Source organism: Geotrypetes seraphini, chromosome 1, assembly GCF_902459505.1.
Source record: "Geotrypetes seraphini chromosome 1, aGeoSer1.1, whole genome shotgun sequence".
In the NCBI taxonomy this organism is placed as follows: Eukaryota; Metazoa; Chordata; class Amphibia; order Gymnophiona; family Dermophiidae; genus Geotrypetes; species Geotrypetes seraphini.
The window spans coordinates 414,984,215-415,007,545 of NC_047084.1; the positions used below are offsets into that span (position 1 = coordinate 414,984,215).

The 23,331-nt window shown below is 40.3% G+C and overlaps 1 protein-coding gene across 1 annotated transcript in view; it reads left to right on the forward strand.

Moving 5' to 3' along the window:
* Positions 1 to 23,331, forward strand: part of GRIN3A (glutamate ionotropic receptor NMDA type subunit 3A) — a 358,631-nt gene that overhangs the window by 264,500 nt on the left and 70,800 nt on the right. The window contains exon 6 of the mRNA XM_033918694.1: positions 17,657 to 17,772. Coding sequence (XP_033774585.1) covers positions 17,657 to 17,772 — 116 coding nt within the window. The remainder of the gene's footprint in view (positions 1 to 17,656; positions 17,773 to 23,331) is intronic.

Here is a 23,331-nt window from a genome sequence, read left to right on the forward strand (position 1 = left end):
GGGAGACAAATAAATATATATGGGTGATAGGGAGGTGACAAAGCAGTTTAAACTCATGTGTTTTTTTAATGTGAAAGAAAACCAGTGTCTTTGTTAAGTTCTGTCTGGTGGGTGTCAAAATATGTTATCATTTTGTTTTCAAAGGTCTTACATTCCTGAGTTGTTTTGGTTTTTTCTGAAGTATTGTCCAACAGAGATGACATCCCAGTTGGCACTGCAATTTTTTAATATGATATCTGTGTAAATTGGTATTAGTCTTTGGCATCTGGTTTGTTTCACCAATATAGCACCTGTCTTTACATTTTTTGCATTGAATAATACTGTATATACTGTACCACATTAGAAGATGAGCATATGAAGGATCCCTTTATGTTGAATGTTTTTCCCATATGCTTGACTGTGGTCCTGTGGGAAGTATTGTCGTAGTTTGCAGCTTGTTATATTGCAGGGATGTGTGTTCTCTTCTTTGTGGGTTTATGCAGGGAGTTTGCTTTTCACCAGTTTCTGTTTCAGATTAGGTGACTGATGGAAGGCCAGCATAGGTGGAGCTGGGAATATATCTTTCAGTAATTCATCCTCTTTGGGTAACTGTTGTAGATCTTTAATAATTTTTCTGTTTTTCCAGCTCTGGATTGTATGTCACCACCAAGGGGGTTCTCTCCGTGGCTTTCTTGTCCTTATATTGCAATAGGCTTTTCTGGGTGTTTTAAGGGAGAAGGAAATATTTGTAGAGATTCTTTTAGGGTTGTATCCTTTTTGTTTGAAGGATTCAATTAAGGTTTTTTCATCATCAAAGAGCAACATGCAGTAGTGCGCTTTCTCTGGGCAGAGGGAGTGAAACCTGTAGAAATTCACCATCAGACCTTGACTTAGTATGGGCTTAACAACAAGAATCAATGAAAGGTTTATGAGTGGGTAAAATGTTTAAAGTGGGAAGAACAGATGTAACTGACAAAGATTGTTCTGATCGCCCATCATCGTGCACACAAGAGCACATTGACAGGGTGGGTGCCTTGATTAGAGAAGACTAATGGATAATGGTGTCTCAGTTGCCTGCAAATTTGGATATCAACTTTGTATCTGCATTTGCTATAAATAATCCATGAAGACTTGGAATACAGGAAAGTCTGAGCAAGATAGGTTCCCAAACAGCTTACTGATCTGTGGAGGTTGCAACACAGTTCCTGAGACCGAATGAAGAAGATCCAAGTATTACGCCTTTCAGCGTTATAGAAATGATAAATAATAGTAGTAGTAGTAGTAATCTGGATAAAATTCTCACTGGCGATGAGACATAGGTGCATCATTGCGACCCGAAGAGCATAAGACAAAGCATGATGAAGCAAAGGAAGCAGTGATCACCTGGCTTCAGAAGCAGCCCAAAAACTTCTCTGCAGGAATGCAGAAGCTAGTTGAACAATACAGCAAATGTGTCATCTTACATGGGTACGATGTGGAAAAGTGATATGTTCGGTTGCTCACAGTTACTTCTATTAAAGTTGTTAAATGTATTTTGCCTTTACTTTTTGGTTTACCCTCGTATAACTTTAAGGAAAGGCGGAAGAGGGGAGATATGATAAAGACGTTTAAATAGCTATGTGGCATAAATGCGCATGAGACTTTCTATTCTGAAAAGAAGCTGCAGAATGAGAGGGCATAGGATGAAGTTAAGAGATGATAGGCTCAGGAGTAATTTAAGGAAATACTTTTTTACAGAAAGGGTGGTAGATGGAATAGTGGCCTAGTAGAGGTGGTGGAGACAAAGACTGTGTCTGAAGTCAAGAAAGCATGAGACAGGCGCATGGGATCTCATAGGGAGAGGAGGAGATCATGGATGCTGCGGATAGGCAAACTGAATGGGCCATTTGGCCTTTATCTGCCATCAGGTTTCTATGTTTCTATGAATTGAAGGCATATGCAGAGCTGGTAATGGTATTTGGTTAATTTATGTATGTTTTGAATAGATTATATACAGTATGAGGTAGAAGAGGATATCTTTTTTCTCAAGAGGTCATCCGTTGAAACTCAAGGGTGGGAGATTTCATGGTGACACCAGGAAGTACTTCTTCACCGAGAGGGTGGTTGATCATTGGAATAGTCTTCCACTGCAGGTAATTCAGGCCAGCAAGAGAAAATGGGATAAGCATGTGGGATCACTTCAGGGAAGAATTTAGGTGGTGGGTCATTAGAGTGGGCAGACTTGTTGGGCCGTGGCCCTTTTCTGCCGTCATCTTCTATGTTTCTATGTTATTATTGTTCACTGCCCAGAATTGTAGATAGATGAGATACAAGAATGTATAAATAAAATAAACCAACCTATTGATCCCTTGCAATCTGAGGCATTATCCCATATACTCCTTCCCGTTCTTTAAGATCTGAGAACAAAAACCTACTTAAAATTCCATCTTTATGAGTTATTACCTTACATTAGTGATTTCTATTCCGTCTTTACCTTGAGGTTCAAGGCGGATTACATAAGAATTGTTATAATATTAAGAAGTACATATTGTTAAGATAATAAGAAGCACTTAAGGAATAGTTTGAACATTTTCTAATTTGCTAAGAAGTAGATAGTATTGCAGGGAGAGTTTGGGACATGTCTGGTTGTGTTATATTGGTTTTATGTATTTTTTTGAAGAGTAGGGTTTTTGTTTCTTTTTTGAAGGTTTTGTAGTCTGTGGTCAAAATCAGTAGACATAACACACTTTTCTCTGTCACCGACCCCCAAACTTGGAACTTATTACCAGTTCCGATAAGAGAAGAAAAGTCCCTTGTAAAAAGTTTAAATCAAAATTTAAAAGCTATTTATATAGGGATGCCTTTAATTAATTTGCCTTTGTAGTTCAGTTACTATTTTCATTTGAAGTAGGCAAGTACCGATCTAATCTTCTATTGTTTTACCCTTTTTAGTTCTCTTTCCTATACATAACTGTAGTTCCTCCCCAATCTCCCTCTTATGGAATGTATGTCTGTCCTCCCCAAAACTGTTTGTCTCCCCCATATAAAATTTTTTATTGCTAATCGCTTTGTAATCCACGAAAAAATGTTTTATTTGTATTTTATCAAATACAAATAAAACTTGAAACTTGACGGACCTTGAGACTGCAGATCCAGAATTGGCTAGTCCTTCTCTCCTCTATTCTGTAAGGTATGAGGCTACAGACCAGGATGTCTTTTGTTTGGAATTCTCTCTCTGCTTATTTGAAATTGTAGCCCAATGTAAAATTCTTAAAAAAAAAAAAAAAAAAGCCTCTTTGATATTGCCTTTTGAGAAACAGCAATGATGAAGGTGTTGTGATCTTGGGAGTGGATGGTGAGAATCTTTTTTTTTTCTCTTTTCCTTCCTTTTCACCTCAATATCTATTTATACTATATTATGCAAACCACTTTGCTTGTGGTTCAGAAACATGGTATATCAAGAACTCTATACTGGGACCAATGTCAGGCAGACCTCTACATTCTGGGTCCTGTAAATAGCAAAAACAGATCAGGGTTGAGGCTGGAATGGGCTTTGATCCCCTAGTAGTTGGGAAGTAGAACCATGCCTGGCAGATTTCTACAGTCTGTGCCCCATATTTGGCAGGGAGAGATAGAGACAGGGTTTTGTTTTTAGGGGGTCCCCAGGGGTATTGAATACTGGACCCTTTCCATTGCTTGATAAACACGGTCCATGATCACCAAGTATTAATAAAAGAGCTCAGGTTCTCCACACTCAGTGTTGCCTTTTCATGGATTCCGTTGCTGGTTGCAGGGGGCCTGGCTACAGTGTGTGTGTTTGTGTGTGTGGGGGGTCCCACAGTGATTATCCCACTCCTGAAGAACGGCCTGGTATTGAGTGCCGGTACCTTCTTTTTCTAGAAAATATGCCTTGGATAGAGATGATTTCTCCTCCTGATAGTATAGCTTTCTATCAGTCAGCTTGCATCCCTTCACTTTTTAAACCCTTTTTGGAACCTCAGCGCCACCACTCAGAGCTCAATTAGATTTCATAGCTCTAAGCTTTATGTGCCAGCTCCTCATCGGTTCCTTAAATTTAATATTCATCTTATATTTTTCCTATGTTAGCTTTTGTATAATTTATTTTACTTTATATAACTTATAAGCATGTACTTAACTTTCAACTTGTGGTCTCTGGCTAGGGGAAACATCACGCCGACATGTTTCGCTGCTAGAGCTTTAGCAAGGCTTTGCCCCTGAAACAAGACAAAAGCTATCAGCATCACCTTGAAAAAAGGCAGACAGACATCGCTAAATTCATCTATAGCTAAGCTGTCTTACATATCTCGCTTACCTATAAATTTCTACCGCCAAACCTGTGACCACTCTGTCCTCAGATATGGCGGCGGCGGCGGCGGCCTTTTGGAAAAATATCCACATACACCTAACATATATTTTGTGCCTAAAATTCATAAGACCTTAAAAGACCCACCAGGCAGGCCCATAGTGAATACAAAAGAGTCATTGTTAGAACCCCTGTCTAAATTTGTAGATGTTTTTCTAGCTAAAGAAGCAATAAAAACCACTTCATATTTGAAGGATTCATCCCATCTTTTACGTATTCTCTCTCAGGAACTTAATGTGAGTGCTAATACTTTTCTAGTGACATTGGATGTAGTTTCCCTTTACACCAATATTCCCCAAAATGGAGCTTTAGCGATTATACAAGACACTCTTCAAAAAAGAGAAGGCACGCAAAGAATCAGCACCGAATTTTTGGTACAGCTAGCCCGTTGGGTGATAGAAGAAAACTATTTTGAGTTTGAAGGTGTATACTACCAGCAGATCCAGGGAGTAGCGATGGGGGCCACGTTGGCCCCCTCGGTGGCTACCCTCTATGTGGGACAATTTGAAGAAACTCATATCTATAAATCAAATTATTTTCAATACATAACATTATGGAAGAGGTTTCATGATGACATTTTTTTCCTGTGGGAGGGTCCTGAAAGTGTTTTATGTGACTTTCTAAACTGGATTAACACTAGAAGCCCCCATCTTCAATTTACTCCTTCATATAGTAATGATCGGGTAGAATTTTTGGACTTGCTTATAATAAAGGAGGAATTGCGGTTGAAAACTAAACTTTTCAGAAAACCAGTGGCAAAAAATACTCTGCTCCATTTCTCCAGTCACCATCCGTACCATTTAAAATTCAATTTTCCAGTAAGCCAGTTTTTAAGAGTTTCATCAGAATTGTGTGATTTTACTGAGTCAGCAGAAGAGCTGAAACTCCGTTTCAAGGCCAGGGGATATCCTGTGAAATCCATCAAACAAGCTTTCATAAGAGCCAAATATGCAAATAGAGAACTGTTGTTGTCTGAAAAAGAGCCTGAAGATCAAAGTGAGAGATTAATCTGTGTACTGCCATACTCTGAGGCAGCTAAAGAACTTATAGCCCAGATAAGAAAATATTGGCATGTTTTGCAGATGCATATAATATTTAGTGAGATCCCGATGTTTGCCTTCAAGAAAGGAAAAACGATTGGGCAAGTTTTAATTCAACAAAAGTTGGGGAATTATAAAACTAAACAGATAGGATATCACACGAGTTGTGGCCATTGCCAATGGTGTTTCACCACCATCTGGGGCACCGCTTGGAAAGACTCTCAAACGGGGAAAGTTATTACAGCGAAGACTAACACTACTTGTCAGTCAACACATGTCGTATATATCATAGTATGTCGTGCAGTCTTATATACGTGGGCCGTACTTCACGACCCATGCATATAAGGCTGAATGAACATAAATCACGGATAAAAATGAAAAATATCCAGGCTCCAATGGTAGAACATTTTCTAAAATATCAGCACACAATTGAACAGATACAGTGGCGGATAATAGAAAAAGTGGAAGGGGGACGGGAGGGAGGCAATATTGAAGATTTTTTGAATCATAAAGAATAGCGATGGATCTACACCTTAAACACAGTGGCCCCACAAGGCTTAAATGCCGAATTAGAGTGGGGTTCTCTGATGTAACATACATTGGAGGGAGGAGGGAGCCGAAAATTGGGCTCATCTTTATTAATATCAATAGAATAATCTGTAGTTAATAGTATTCGAACGGAGAGCCTGCTGACGCGGCGTTAACGTGATGATGTAGTCGCGCTACAGCAGGGCTCCGCTCTATTTAAAATCCTAGTAAGAACGCTGCCGCCATATCTGAGGACAGAGTGGTCACAGGTTTGGCGGTAGAAATTTATAGGGAAGCGAGATATGTAAGACAGCTTAGCTATAGATGAATTTAGCGATGTCTGTCTGCCTTTTTTCAAGGTGATGCTGATAGCTTTTGTCTTGTTTCAGGGGCAAAGCCTTGATAAAGCTCTAGCAGCAAAACATGTCGGCGTGATGTTTCCCCTAGCCAGAGACCACAAGTTGAAAGTTAAGTACATGCTTATAAGTTATATAAAGTAAAATAAATTATACAAAAGCTAACATAGGAAAAATATAAGACGAATATTAAATTTAAGGAACCGATGAGGAGCTGGCACATAAAGCTTAGAGCTATGAAATCTAATTGAGCTCTGAGTGGTGGCGCTGAGGTTCAAAAAAGGGTTTAAAAAGTGAAGGGATGCAAGCTGACTGATAGAAAGCTATACTATCAGGAGGAGAAATTGTTTGATAGTTGAAGCTCCCTTTAAACTACCTTAAAAGTTGTGCAGTAGAGGATTTGGATAGAGATGAAGCATGCTAGTGTTTAATCATGAAGAAGTGGAACCTGCGCAGGATGCCAGATTCAAATCTGGCCACCTGGATGGACCATGGAGGTCTTTATCTGCAGACATTTACTTTGTTACTGTTCAGCCCGCTCCTCAAGATAACCTTGATCATCACCTGGATCATCACACAAACATTCTAAAAACATGCAAGTTACAGTAGGTGCTGATGGCTCTGTGAATCTGTAAGGCTGCCAGGACCTATTGTTTTGCTTTAACCGTAGCTGTTCTTTGTCGCCCTCAAGCAGCTGCTGCACTAGGCAAACACCTACTCTTGCCTAATGTATGGACTGGCCCTGCTATTAGTGCCTATGTTATAGAATTGCTCCTTAATGCTTAACACACTTTATAGATGTATAGGGCCCAATATTGAGACCACAGGAGGCAGCCTGGCTATCTTCCATGGTCCATGGCAATTCGGATCAAAGTATGCTGCCACGGACTTAGCCGGCCAAGCAAATATTCAGTGGTTGGCTAACTAAGGCCTAGTGGCAAAGACAGACCCATATAAAAGCAGGTCCATCTGGCCTCTAGCTTTAGCCAGCCAGCTGCTGAATATTAGAGGTGACTGCCATGTAGCCAGTCACTGGCCAATCTGGGACTGGATATTCAGTGTGAGATAGCTAGCTAGTTATCTCCCACTGAATATCTGTGGATAGCCAGCTATGTGTTATTTGGCTGGCCAGGAGCCATTCCGGGCTGGCCACATAGCTTTTTATATCAGCCAGATAGTCTCTAGAATGTCAAGGTGATTCTGCTGCGTGACAAAGTGAGTTTCTAACTTTAGCTCCGGGTGGTAGAGCTTCCCCACTGAAGACCACTGCCTGACAAAATATTTAACAAGTAAGTAACATTCTGGAATTCATTAAACTCAAAAGTGCCTTGCTGCCCTGTGAAAAATCCAATTAGCACCACATTTCTGAAACTGTGTGGTTCACAGTTTGCCTTCGAAAGTCTGACCTCTTATATATTAACAGAATACACTTTTGGCTCACTATGCATTATTCAGTACCGAACTAACAGCTGGTATGCTAAGTTAATGTTAGAAGAACAATAATTAAAAAAATCATTTACCATTGATCAACCTACTGTACCAATTAAAAACAAAAATCAGTCAGCTGTTCAGCTTTTGATGTTATCATTAAGCATCCAGTTTCTCATATAGTTTATTTCATATAGTTTTACACTTTTTAAAAATATCTCACATATGCAACTTTAATTTTGTCTGGAATTTTAAGCCTGACAACAATTTCAGATGGCAAAGAAATGTTCAAATTTATGAGGGAGAATTCTGTGAGGGATGCTCTAGATATAGGCACTAATAAACATAGAAACATAGAAAAGACGGCAGAAAAGGGCTATAGCCCACCAAGTCTGCCCATTCCAAATTCCCCCCCTCTGATTTTACTCCCTTAGAGATCCCATGTGAACATCCCATTGTCTCTTAAAATCTGACACGCTCTTGGCCTCAATCACCTGCAGTGGGAGTTTGTTCCAATGATCCACTACTCTTTCAGTGAAGAAGTATTTTCTGTAGTCGCTATGGAACTTCCCTTCCCTGATTTTTAACGGATGCCTCCTGGTGGTCGAGGATCCCTTGAGGTAGAAGATATCTTCTTCTGACTCGATACGGCCCGTGATATACTTAAATGTTTCAATCATGTCTCCCCTCTCTCTTCGTTCCTCAAGTGAGTACAGCCGTATTTTATTCAGTCTTTCTTCATACGTGAGATCCCTGAGCCCCAAGACCATCCTAGTGGCCATACGTTGAACCGACTCGATTCTCAGCACATCTTTCCGGTAGTGTGGTCTCCAGAATTGAACACAGTATTCCAGATGAGGCCTCACCATGGACCTGTACAGCGGCATCACTACTTCAGGTCTCCTGCTGACAAAACCTCTACGGATACAACCCATCACTTGCCTTGCCTTGGAGGAAGCGTCTATTTTTTTACAGAAAGGGTGGTAGGAGCATGGAACAGTCTCCCGGAAGAAGTGGTGGAGACAGAGACTGTGTCTGAATTCAAGAAAGTGTGGGATAGGCATGCGGGATCTCATAGAGAAAGGAAGAGATAATGGTTATTGCAAATGGGCAGACTAGATGGGCCATTTTTCCTTTATCTGCCATCATGCTTCTATGTTTCTATTTGAAGCCTATCGAAACGGAAATATGTCCAAAAACCGGCCTAAATCGGCACTTGGACGATCAGTAAGACAAGTCGTCCAAGTGCCGATAATCAAACCGGGTTTTAGAGGTATTTAAAAATGACTTTGGCCTTTTCAGTGCTGCTGTACATCCAGAGCTAAAAGGGGCATTTTAGGAGGAATAGTGAGGGCGGGATTTGGGTGGGATGTGAGCCGACCTAGACTTATGGCCTCTTTTACAAAGCCGCACTAGCAGCTGCGCTGCGCTAACGGCCCCGAAGCCATAGAGATTTAAAGGGCTTTGGGGCTGTTGCCGCATGGAGGCCGCTAGTGCGGTTTTGTAAAAGAGGCTGTTAGTCGTACTACAAATATAACCAAAGATATAATGAGGCTGCCCAGTTGTTATACATAACAACTTAGGCAATTGAAAACCATGTCAAAGTGGCAAAAAGGTATCCACAGTGGCCAGATAACCACTGCAAACACATAGTACAGTCCCACCGCCACTATCCCACCGCCATAAAATTTGTAATAAAAACTTTACATATCTGCCTCCAGAACATAACATAATATAACATAACATTATACTTATAGACCGCGTTACCACAAAGTTCTACGCGGTTTACAAAAGATGATAAACATTAAACATAATCGTATATTTGGAGAAAAGATAGGATTTTAGCTGTTTTCTTAAATGTCTGTAAGAAACAGCTGTGGGCAACAACGATCGAAATTCTTTTTCATGAGAAGCTGCATGAAATACTAAAGAGAGATTTAGGAATTTTTTTTCTTGCTTTTACAACCTTTTATAGAAGGGAAATTGAACAGAGCATGAGTTTTTCTACTGCATTTGTGTGTAGCTATGGAAAAACATCAGCACCTGGCATAGGAAAGCCTAGTAGAGCAGCTCAGAGGTGGCGTATGTTTTATGGTTTATTAATCTTGTTATAACGCTCGTTCATTTCACTGGTCCAAGCGGTTTGCAGAATATAATAAAAGTAAAATAAAATAAATATTAAAAAAAGAACTCCATTATTACATAGTATAGACCTGGCCCATATAAATAGCATTTGAAGATTAGCACTATATCTTTATGTAATCGCTCTTGTGCAAGCAAAACTCTGTATATTGAAAATGTGAAACGGATGTCACTTCCACGCCCCTTTCTATATACTCACACTTGTCAAAAGTTTATTCAATATTCACCAACCCTCAGAAGTGCCACCACGATACTCTTTGTTTAAAGGACTGGTTGTATAAGAAGGTGGTTGTATAAGACGGTGAAAGCTTGTAGAGGGATATGAGCCTTGAAAAAACCCGTTAGGTGAAACATGTCGGCATAGATGTCCCTACAAACTGACCACCTGAAGGCAAAAGTTAAAACCTTTCTTAGAAATGGTTGTTTACAAAATGTTTAAAATAACTTTAAAACAATTTAACTAAGACAGTTAGAAAAGTTGGACCCAGTGAAGATATAGTGCGTGAAGCCAGATACTGTGAAATGTTTTGAGTATCGTGGTGGCACTTCTGAGGGTTGGTGAATATTGAAGAAACTTTTGACAAGTGTGAGTCTATAGAAAGGGGTGTGGAAGTGACATCCGTTTCACATTTCCATATAAATAGCAAACATATTAAGGAACATTCACTCTGAACCCCCCCCAAAAAAATTAAAAAAAACAACAACAACCAAAACACAAATCCATTGTTGAACAGAATAAACCTAACCATACAAACACCAACCATACCAAAAAAATTCACTCCTAAATAAAATCATTCAAATACCATTAAACTTTTAAATTTCACCAGTAGTCTGGAGCTATTGGGGTTGTAGACAGGTGGGTTTTGGGGGGTGTTTTGAGGGGGTTTACCATAACCTATAAAGGAGTTGTGGTGAGATGTGTATATGGCACCCTTTTTGTGAAGTTCGCAGCTGTGCCCTGTAAGGTGCCCCACTACTGTGTTGCCAAGTCTGGGTGTCCAGTCCATCACTTTCCTGGCCCTTCCCACATACAAAAGGTCTTGTTCTATGCATTTTTGACTTCGATGAATTTTTAGACGATTTAGCGGTGTGGCCGACCAAACGACTGGATGTATACTTAGATGATTTTCGAAAAATAAAAATATTTTGGACGTATTTTTCGGGAATGGACTTTAGACACTGCCAACTTTGGGTGACTAGCGACTTTGGCCCAAAACAAACTTAGATGTTTCTTTTGCTATAAAGAGCCTGGCTACCTCCCCCAGTTGGTGGTAAACTCGGAAATTAAATTCTGGGACTGTATCTTGCTACCGACATTAAATTTCTGGGCTAATTTCAGCAGCGTTTGAAATAGCCAGCCAAGTCAATATTCTTCCCATCTTAGTCATAGTGGCCAAAGATAGACTTGCTTTTTAGGTGGGTCTATCTGGCCACTAGACAGGTGGTCAGCCAATGAATATTAGCACTGACTGGCTATGTCACACGACACAGCTGGTGACCAAGCTAATCGATTACTGGGATGTTCAGCTGGAGATAGATAACTATTTTGTAGACTTCAATCATATTTCTCCTCAGCCTTCTCTTTTCCAAACTGAAGAGCCCTAACCATTTTAGTCTTTCCTCATACAAGAGGAGTTCCATCCCCTTTATAATCTTGGTCGCTCTTCTTTAAACCTTTTCTAGCGCTGCTCTATCTTTCTTGAGATAAGGAGACCTGAACTGAATGCAATACTCCAGGTGAGGTGAGTCTTGTTAACTATCCCTTTTTTAATAATGCCAAGCATCTTGTTTGCTTTTTTGGCCACTGCCACACATTGGGCTGAAGGTTCCATCGTATTGTCTACAATGACACCCAGATCCTTTTCTTGGGCGCAAAGTGGACCCTAGCATCCGGTAACTATGACTTGGGTTATTCTTCCCAATATGCATCACTTTGCATTATTCTTCCCAATAATATACATCACTTTGCATATGTCCACATTAAATTTCATCTGCCACTTGGACGCCCAGTCTTCCAATTTCCCAAGGTAATCCACATGCGTTTTAACAACTTTGAAAAAATTTAATCACCTCACTTGTCGTTATAATTTCCAGTACAGATCCCTGCGGCACTACACTGTTTACTCTCCTCCATTGAGAAAAATGACTATTTAACCCTACTCTCTGTTTTCTATCCGATAACCAATTCCATAGGCAGTTAGTGCCAATATTTATTGGCTGACCAGCTAAACTGAGCAGCCAGATAGATCCACATAAATAGCAGGTCTTGCGCTGCATGCGTCTGGTAGCGCTATAGAAATAATTAATAGTAGTAGTTGTATCTTTGGCTGCTATAACTTATATTGGCTTAGCAGTTATATTTTTAACAGATAGAAATAAACCAGAAATTGGATGTCAACTAAGAACTGTGGTTTGAATATTGGCTCCTTAATGTCTTTTTACCATTTCATCCCATCCTGTTAAATCTTTGGAAAACTATTTTGTCTCCAACAGACAGACAGAGAGACACATACTCAACCCAGTTTTGTATAACTATTTCCAATTTTTATTAGGTTAGGAAGAATGAAAATACACTTTAGGGGTTCATATGGACACTCCATTTCAGTGAAGAAAATGTAGGGTTACCAGATGTCCTGGAAAACCTGGACATGTCCTCTTTTTAGAGGACTGTCTGGGTGTCCAGAGTGATTTCCAAAACCCGGCAGTTTGTCCGGGTTTTGGAAGGCCCCAAGCTTGGGGCCATGTGTGGACGACCTCCGAGCATGCGTGGATATGACGTGACATCCAGCAGTGAACCGGGGCAGGAGCAATCTTCCTACATTACTGCCCCATGAAGAGCCACTATCTGAATGGCTGCTGTGAGTTCTTGTGGCAACTTTGCGAGACCGCAAAAAACTTGTGGCAGCCATTCAGATAGCAGCTCTGCATGGGGCAGGAGTGTAAGAAGATAGCTCTTGCCACGGTTCACCGCTGCACCACCAGGGATTTTAAGGTATGCTTTTTACTAATCAGGAAGGCGAGAGGGAGGTGAAAGTTGTTAGAGTTACTGGGACAGGAAGCAGGAGAGATCCCTCCTGTCTTGGCCTACCGCTGGACCACCAGGGATTTTAAAGGTACACCTTTTATTAATCAGGGAGGTGGGAGGGAGGTAAGAGTTGTTAGAGTCAGCCGGAACAGAAGGCAGGAGAGATCCCTCCTGTTCCGGCCCACTGTTGGACTACCAGGTTTTATGGCAGGTCCAGACGAGGCCTGAAACAGGTTTAAGAGAGGGGGTGGGCGCTGACCCGAATATAAACCAAGACCACCCAAAATGTTGGTTTATATTTGAGTATATACAGTATATTTTAAGTCAGGACAATATTTTGACTGGGCTAAATTAATCTGCATAAGTAGCTGAACATCACCACCTCTCCATAGGGTTAGGTGAAATGCCTATACTCTGCCTTCACTCCGCATGACATTATCTGAATAGTATGGCCAGTGTAGAAAAATTCTCAGAAACACTATCAGAAGACTGATAGAAAAGACATAGTACACAGAGATTCGCATGAGTCAATGGATTCTGTGAGGAACAGCCATGTCCAACTGCAGATTGAAAGACTTCTCAAATATGTGGATTATCAAGAGGGACCTGCATCTAGAATAGGATGGCTCCAATTGTACATATCATGGAAGGGAATGCCTTAAAATGGACCTGCATTTAAAAAAAAAAAAAAAAAATTAAAAGCTTTATTTCTCATTGATTGGTAGTGAACTTCTTGTGGTGACAGAATCTGAAGGTGTAGATCATCAAGAGAGCAAAGAACTCTAGAGAGTAGCACTGTACCAATAGACACAGATAGGAGGGAGTGTGAGAGTAAAGAAGTTTTAGGATAAGTGTAAGACTCTGCAAATGAACACATGAAGCAATAGGTAATCAATGATCTGATAGAATCTACTGGCATCAGAAAGAATTCGAGCAGCAGTGTTTTGACCCTGTTGTATAACCATGTGCTTAATTGTGGCCCATCTTTGGGTAGCATTTATAGAATGAGGGGGAGTGTATGTGGGTGTGACCATTTATGCCAGCCATAGAGCTGGTGAAAATACTCATGCTAAATGCTGGAGATATTCTATTAGGTTGTATAAGTTGTGCGTATGAATCTACTTGTCTACTGTATTCTCCTCCCTTGTAAATATATCCTATGCAAGAAACATATATCTACACATGTACATATGTACAAAATAGTGCTTAGGCAGAATATAGGTACATATGCATGTATACACTAGTCATCCAATATTTTAAACCATTTAACCGGCCAGGCTATCTGGCAGTATTCAGCAGGAGATATCTGGTTAGCTCCCATTGAATATTACTAGTTAATGCTTAGCATATTGCCAATTATATTGCGTAATATAACCAGCTCTCTAGCGATATTCAACGCATTGCCGGCTAAGTTTGGTGGCCGAATTAGGCCACTGAAATAGCTGGAATATCTTTCTCTTTTCTAAATCTTGGATCGTGTGGTATATAAATATAAACTTTGGATCTACTCTTTACTTTTTCTGGAAATGACCAGAGATCTTCTTTTGTAACCCACCTTCTATAACTCTTTTGTAATCCGCCTTGAACCACAAGGTAATGGCGGAATAGAAATCTCTAATGTAATGTAATGTAAATATATAAATAGGAAAATAAATAAATATTTTATTTATTAAAAAAATTTCTTACCCCCTTAAAACTAAGCAACTTACAAAATACAGTCATAAATATAACAAATACATAACCAGACAGTATAGTTACAATATTCTCCAAAAATTTCACTACTTATTTACTTCGTGTTTAGTGGAAAGCTTCCATAAATAAAGTTGTCTTGAATGTCTTCTTAAATTTTTGCATATCCGAAAGTAATCTTAAGGCTCCTTTTGGAGTGTTCCACAAAGATGCCCCTGCTGTTGAGATCACAGATGTTCTTGTATGATCGTAATGGACATGCAAGAACTCATTTGTAGATAACTGGATCATCCCCTATGACCTCAAAGGTCTAGATGGTTGGTACAGTTTTATCACCTGTGTCAGATACCAGGGGATTCTATAGTGAATCACTTTGAAAACCAATACAAGGATTTTGAAAACAATGCGACAATTCACAGGCAGCCAGTGAAGTTTTTTTCAGCAAAGGTGTGATATAGTGGGAAATCAACTGCTTTTACACCTCAGCAGCAGCGGAACTATCCGCAACTACCAAGAGCACACAGACCCGATCCAGCCAAGAGTGTGAGCTCCACCTCCCCCTGCAATCCACTAGGAAGATCAACTGTTTTTTACACCTAAGCAGCAACAGGACCAGCCACCACTACCGAGAGCCCTTTGCCCTGATCCAGCCAAACAAGTAAGCTCTTCCCCCAGCATTCCGTTGGAAAAATCAATATGCTTGCTTTTAAATATTATCAGAAGTAGGAGATCAACTGCTTTTACACCTAAGCAGCCTATAATAGGAGCCCTTGCCCCGATCCAACCAGGCATGTGAGCTCCTCCCCCTATATCCCGTTTAAGAGATCAATCTACCTGCTTTAAATATCAGCAGCAGTAGAAAAACAACTGCTTTTACATACAAGCAGCAGCGAGACCTACCGCAACTACCAAGAGCCCACAGACCCGATCCTGCCAGGAGTGTGAACTCCTCCCCCTGCAGTCCATTGGAGAGATCAATCTGCCTGCTTTTAAATATCAGCAGCAGTGGAGATCAACTGCTTTTACACCTAAGCAGCAACGAGACCAGCCACAACCACCGAGAGCACACAGACCCGATCCTACCAAGAGTGTGAACTCTTCCCCCCATGCAATCCGCTAAGAAGATCGACTGTCGGATCCGGGCGGCTTTCCCGCAGAGGAGAGAATCCTGCATTCACCGTGGGCCTCATCTGGGGCAGCCTCCTTGGAGCGGCTGGGGCACGGGCAGTGTGTCTGGGAGGGAATGCATGGATGGGAGAACATCGCAGGGGAGGAGACATAGGCATCCTGGGACTGTCTGCCAAGTCTCTTCCCTGAAGAAGCCCTTTCTGGAAACGTCAATCGCTCCTCCTAAACTTACTTGCTCCACTTCATCACTGACGCTGAAACCGTGGATTGAAGACAAAGTTTTATTTTATTTTTCTTTCCAGCTTATGATTTATCTTTAATCTTATCTATTGTTTTGCCTTTTGTCTTTGTTTTGTTCTATTTCTATCATTTAAATTTCTCCTGAATTCTACTGTTCAACGGCTCCCCCTTCTGCTTCTATTCCTTTCTCTCCTCTCTTCTACCTTCCAAAGTATTTAGATCAATGCTGTCTTGTTAAAATGTTTATTTTATTTTTATTTTTCCTCTAACTCTACTTTTCACTTCTCTATTACCCTCCAGGTACTTTAGTTAGATTGTGAGCCTTCGGGACAGTAAGGGAATTTTTCAAGTACTTTTCTTAATTCTAATCTTAATGTATATTTTCTGTAAACCGCTTAGAACCTAACGGATGTAGCTTTATATAAGAAATAAATTACATTACATTACATATAAAATGTGCCGCAGCTATTTTGGATTGTTTGTAATGCTTTGCGTCGTGATGATGCTATACCCAAATAAAACATATTGCAATAATCCAACCTCAAGATAATCATGGTCTGTACCACTAATCGAAAATCATAGCTCATCAACATCAGTTTAACTCTACTAAGTAGACACATTTGTTAAAATGCAGATTTAATCACTGCCATTATCACAGCCAAATAAAACCTAACTGGCCAGCGCTGAATATCGGCTTGGCCAATTAAATTTAAACCAGCCAAAAACCACCAGGATATTCAATGCCAGTCACCAGAAATGGCCTGGCATTGAGTTTCTGGGCTGACTTGAAGTCTGAATACCGGCCCCTAATATTCTAGACATTTATGTGTGTAACATCTATTTAAATTTGTCGTCTGTTTTTAGAATTGTTCCCATACTGGCTGCAATTCTAAAGTTTAGTACTTTTAAATCTTTTTTTTTTTAACTTTTTTATTTAAACCTTTTCAATTTTAAATCAAGCATACACAACTTGAAACAGATCAGAAACATTTGTAAGGAAAATCAAATAATTATACAAACAGATGTATTGGAAAGATTTAGCTAATATTTAGTCCACAATTATGGAAATCAAGAAAGGAAATTTTCAACAAATTTGAAAATTTTTGTATATTAGAGTGACGGCAATAGGTGACCTAACCTACAGCCGGATGGCAGATCATTTATCATTAGAATGAGATACCAACCCTCCTTTTGGCCCTATAAAGTCTAAAAGCTGTTTGGGCTAAAAAAAGAAAATTCTTACTTTGATAGGAAATATAACATTTTGCTGGAAATTTAACCCAAAAAGTAGTTCCAAGAGCGTGGACTCTTGGCCTCAGGGCCAAGAACTCCTTCCTTCGCTTCTGGGTTTTCTGAGCCAAATCTGGGAAAATTCTAACATTAGAGCCCCAAAACTTATCAGTAATATGTCAAAAATACAAACGAAGAATATATTCCCTATCACTTTCCAAAGCCAGTGTCAGCAACATAGTGGTTCTATCAGTTATCACCTCAAGGGAACTTTCCAGAAATAGTAGTGCTTTTGAATATTGACCTGTTTATAAACCCTCCAAAGACAGGGAACTACCTAAGAATTAACTACTACTTAAAAAAAATAAAAAAAAATAAGTGTGAGCTAAATCCATTCTGCACTTTGGTCCACATTATCTCTGCTTCATGTGTTGCTGGTTTGCTATATACTGATTGGCTTTAAAAAAAAAAATAAATCCTGTTATATGTGTGTGTTTTCTTAACCCAGAAATGACCCAGAAAAACTGGATGCCTTTATAATGGACAAAGCACTGTTGGATTATGAGGTTTCAATCGATGCTGATTGCCAGTTACTCACAGTGGGGAAACCATTTGCAATTGAAGGTAAGATCATTGCTTTCAATTCTTCTTTATTTGGGGAGTGTTTTACCAGTAGTCGTAATGTTACATTCACAAGACTCTTCATCCTAAATTGTTTTCATTTTAGTTCCTAAACTATAAATATACTGAGTAACTTAAGAACAGACCAATGGTCCATCTAGCCTAGTGTTCTGTTTCCACAGTGGCCAATCCAGATCACAAGTACCTGGCAGAAATCCAAATGGGATTGACATTAAGGAATCTGCGTTATAATATACACATTCATCCCTCCATAATAAATCAGTATTCTTCATTGCAAGCCCGGAGGCCTGTAGTGTAGCTACGGAGGTTGATGCGTGGGACAGTGCACCCCGGCATCACTATTCCTCACCGAACCTTGCGCCCCCGCCCCTCACCGCTTTAGCACCTCCCCCACATACCTCTTGAAATGTTCACCGGCACAAGCAGCATCATAGAAACATAGAAAATGACGGCAGAAAAGGGCCACGGCCCACCAAGTCTGCCCTCCCCAATGATCCACCCTCCCCTAATTTCTTCCATGAAGAGATCCCACATGCTTATCCCATTTTCTTTTAAAAATAGAAACATAGTCATGCTGGCCTGTGCTCCTTTCTGATGTCACGTCCTGGTCTCGCAAGCAGGACGTGATGTCAGAAGGGAGCTAAAGCTGGCATGAGCAGCAGGTGGAAGATGCTGCTCGTGCCGATGGACATTTCAAGAAGTATGCAGGAAGGGGTAGAGAGAAGGAGAGGCGCTGGTGCCCCCCACAAAGACGGCACCTGGGGCGGTCTGCACCCCCGTCTTCCCCTTACTATACTACTGCTGGAGGCCAATGGCAGCCCCTAGAGACCTCTTGGACAGCCCCATCATTATTCAGGATTCTTTTCCTGCTATAATGGTGCTTCTCTATCTAAACTCCCCACAGAAGGTGAAATTGGATGGGGAGAAAACTGCATGGTTGAAGGACATTCTCAATAGACATAGAAACATAGAATGCATTTGAGAATATCTTTGAGAATATCTCCAGTGAAACATTTGAAGGTAGTCTGATGGGGATGAATGTCACTGGCACACACTGGTCAGTAATGTCTCATTCCCATATGGAATGATATTTGGGGCTCTCTTTAAATCATTTGGATGCAAAGTGGCCCCAACTTAAAAATTAGAGAAGACCACTGTACTAAATCATAATGATTCCCAGTGTGAGCAAATTTTCAAGAACTTTCTTTGGCAGAAACAATGTTTTACATCTGGCAATGTTTTTTTGTTGTTGTTTTGAAAATTGCCCACCATTTACACAGTAAATGATGGCAGACAAAGACCCGCACAGTCCATCCAGTCTGTCCAACAAGATTGCCAGAGCCATGCCTACCATTCTGTGTGGTCCCCAGTCATCTAAGTTTAAACACTGGTTGTCAAGTCTCCACTATGCCAACCTAATAGGCAGCTAAACATGATAGAGTTTTGGTTATAACCACACATCATCCCCCAAATATTGCTGGCATTATTCAACTTACCAATCAAGATATCTTCCCCTTACCCCTGAGCTGAACAGAACCCTCACTTGTAGCACAAGACAATAAAGTGATCTAGAATCAATATTCACATGTTAAAGAGGTATTCCAGTGTGGTGGTTGGATTAGGTCAAAGAGTACTCATTCATACTTTTTACATTTCCAAAAGTATGTCTGCAAGTGCACATGTAGAAAGTTCCCACACAAATAATAATGGCAGATTTGTGTATATACTTTTTCTGACTTATAATTTTCAAAGGGAAGTTCTTGTCTTTGGGAAAAAAGATACTTGAGTACATTTTTTGAAAGCAGCCCCATAAATACTATACAGCTGATATTCAGCTCTATTTGGCTGGCCAGGAATGGCTCCTGGCCAGCCAAACATAGCTGACTAACCACCAATATTCAGTGGGGGATGGCTGACTATCTCCTGCTGAATATCTTGTTCAAAGGATTAGCTGGTGACCAGCTGTATGTCACATGTCATAGCCAATATTCATTGGCTCGCTGGCTATGTTCAGCGGCCAGATAGACCCTTCCAAAACAGTGTTTCTCAACTCAGTCCTGGAGTACTCCTTGCCAGTCAGGTTTTCAGAATATCCACAATGAATATGCTTGAAAGAAATTTGCATATAATGGAGGCCAATGTATGCAAATCAAGTTTATGCGTATTCATTATGGATATCCTGAAAACCTGACTGGCAAGGGGGTACTCCAGGACCGAGTTGAGAAACACTGTTCTAAAAAACAGGACTATCATTGGCTACTAGGACTTAGCCGGCTAGTTAATGGATATTGACTTAACTGGCTATGTCTCAGCCGACCATTAAAAAAACCCAGAAATTAAATGCCTGTCACCAGATATGGCACCGGCACTGAATTTCCAGTTTCACCGCAAACAACGGGAGGTAGCCAGCCTTCTCCTGCAGTCTGAATATTGGCCACTGTAGATACATTTCACAACCTATGAAATGATGTCAGGGTTGGGCTTTTCATGTAATGAATCTGTGATGGACATACCATACCATACCATATAGTAAGATAGAAACATAGAAACATAGAAAGATGACGGCAGATAAGGGCCATATAGCCCATCAAGTCTGCCCACACTATTTACCCACCCTCTTAAGTCTTCTGACCCCTTAAGTATAATTGTAATTATACTGTCACTCTACTGACCCGCTCATTCAAGTCCTAGTGACCCTATCCCTTGGCATGACCTCGTAGGGATCCCACATGGGTATCCCATTTGTTCTTGAAGTCTGGGATGCTGCGTGCCTTGACCACCTGCACTGGAAGCTTGTTCCAATGCTCGATCACTCTCTCCGTGAAGAAGTACTTCCTGGCGTCTCCACGAAACTTCCCTCTCCTGAGTTTGAGTGGATGTCCTCTTGTGGTCGAGGGTCCCCTGAGAAGAAAGATATCCTCTTCCACCTTGACCCGTCCCGTGATGTACTTAAATGTCTCAATCATGTCTCCCCTCTCCCTACGCTCTTCAAGAGTGTAGAGCTGCAATTTGCTCAGTCTTTCCTCATACAGGAGACCCTTTAGCCCCGAGACCATCCTGGTGGCCATCCGCTGAACCGACTCAATTCTGAGCACATCCTTACGGTAATGTGGCCTCCAGAATTGCACACAGTACTCCAGATGAGGTCTCACCATGGCTCTGTACAATGGCATCATGACTTCAGGTTTCCTGTTGACGAAGCTTCTCTTGATACAACCTATCATCTGCCGTGCTTTAGATGAAGCCTTCTCCACTTCAGTGGCTGCTTTCATGTCAGCACTGATGATTACTCCTAAGTCTCGTTCTGCCATAGTCCTGGTTAAAGTTTCTCCATTCAGGGTGTAAGTTCTGCAAGGATTTCCGTTACCGAGATGCATGACCTTACATTTCTTGGCGTTAAAGCCCAGCTGCCACATCAAGGACCAACTTTCTAAAGTACGCAGGTCTTGCTCCATAGCATCTTGTAGATTATGGCCGTTTACTATATTGCATAGTTTGGCGTCATCAGCGAATAAGGTTACTTTGCCTTGAAGCCCTTGAGTCAGATCCCCAATGAATATGTTGAAGAGGAGTGGGCCCAGGACCGAACCCTGTGGCACTCCACTAGTCACCTCCGACATTTTAGAGAGGGTACCGTTAACCACCACCCTCTGAAGTCTGCCATTAAGCCAATCTTTAACCCATGCAGTTAGAGTCTCTCCTAATCCCATCGATTTCATCTTGTTCAGCAGCCTTGTTCAGCAGATGAAACTGAAATTAAATATGTATTTTTTTAATTCAGATTTTCTGAGTATCAAATAGGAATTCAGTTTCATGAATCAACTTAGTAGGTATTAAGCCTGGATTTAAGAACATAAGAACATAAAAATTGCCACACTGGGACAGACCGAAGGTCCATCAAGCCCAGTAACCTGTTTCCAATAGTGGTCAACCCAGGTCCAAAGTTTAGCAAGATCCCAAGATTTTATGCTGCTTACCCTAGGAATCAGCTATGGATTTATCCACACCATCTCAATAATATCCTATGGACTTCTCTTTTAGAAAATTATCCAAACCTTTTTAAAACCCTGCTAAGCTAATTGATTTCACTACGTTCTCCAGCAACAAATTCCATAGTTTAATTACATGTTGTGTGAAGAAATATTTTCTCTGGTTTTAAATCTACTATTTAGGCCCAGATGCACTAAAAATCATCCTTAAAATCCTGTGGGTCACTGTGGGGGCCAACAAATTGTCTGATTTAAAAACGGCAATCGATATCCAAATGACTTTCCATGCAAATGAGTTTTGTGGAGGTCTGCCATAATCCCACCCCATTGGTCATTGCAAAAGCGACTTTGACACATGTTCAGAGCTGGCAGGGGAAGCCCCGAAGCAGCCTCCTGCCTTTCAGCTGTTTTAATTATTATTGTACAACGCTTAGTATTTTGATAGGCGTTTAATCAAATTACCAAATAAACTTGAAACTTGAAAGATTGGGCGGTGAGGCGGTAGTGTTGGGGTTTTCCCCAGTTACCACCTCCAGGATTCTGAGCATATAAAACTTGTTTGCACATCTCTTATATCATCTATACAGCATACTTATAAGTATCATCTAGAGTGATTTGTTTGTTTCAACATATACTTTTTATCACTCTTCTTTGTTGATTTCTCCTGATTTTTCTAAGTTTACCCTGCTCTATATATTTCAGCTGTTCAGGGCAGGAAGAATATTTTTCTTTTTTTTTTAATCAGCACAGATGTTGTGAATGTGTTACACATGCACAATATCTATCCTCATTTAAAAAAAAAGTTGTCCCACCCTCCCCCCAACAAAAGAACCCCCGATGACAGCCCCCGCCCTAACAAAAACAAAAGTTCAAGTTTAATTATTCTTAATGAATCACCTATTTTAAATCACTAAGCGATGTACAAAACCTTAATACATACAAATTAATACCTAAATACATACAATTTAAATATTAGTGACAATTTAAACTGAATTTTGTTAAAGATAAAAAAATTAACATACTAAAGTACATGCGTATAATAAAATGTTAGTTGGGGTAAAAAGACATACTTGAATTGTGAGGATAAATGGGGAAGAAATTACAATAATTGGACAGTAAAGATAAAGTAATAACAAGGGAAAACCAAATAGGAGGGGGATATATATTTATTGATAAAAAAAGAATAATAAAATATTAAGAATCATATGCATCTTTAAAAAAAAACGATTTTAGTGTTTTTTTAAAAATGGTTAAGTCTTTTAATTCCCTAATGTGTTGCGGAAGGAGATTCCAAGACTGAGGGCCAATAACAGAGAACATGTCGTTTCGCCTAGTTCCAATCACCTTCAATGAGGGAACCGAAAGGAGGTTGGAAGAAGTAGAGCGGAGTGAACGAGTAGTATTATAAGGGATTAACCATCTATTGACGAATTGTGGCTCATTAAAAGTGACGGCTTTAATTACCGGAAGCCAATGAGATCTAATTAGAAGGGGAGTGACATGATCATATTTTTTTGCGTTGTATAATAATTTCACGGCAGTATTCTGAATT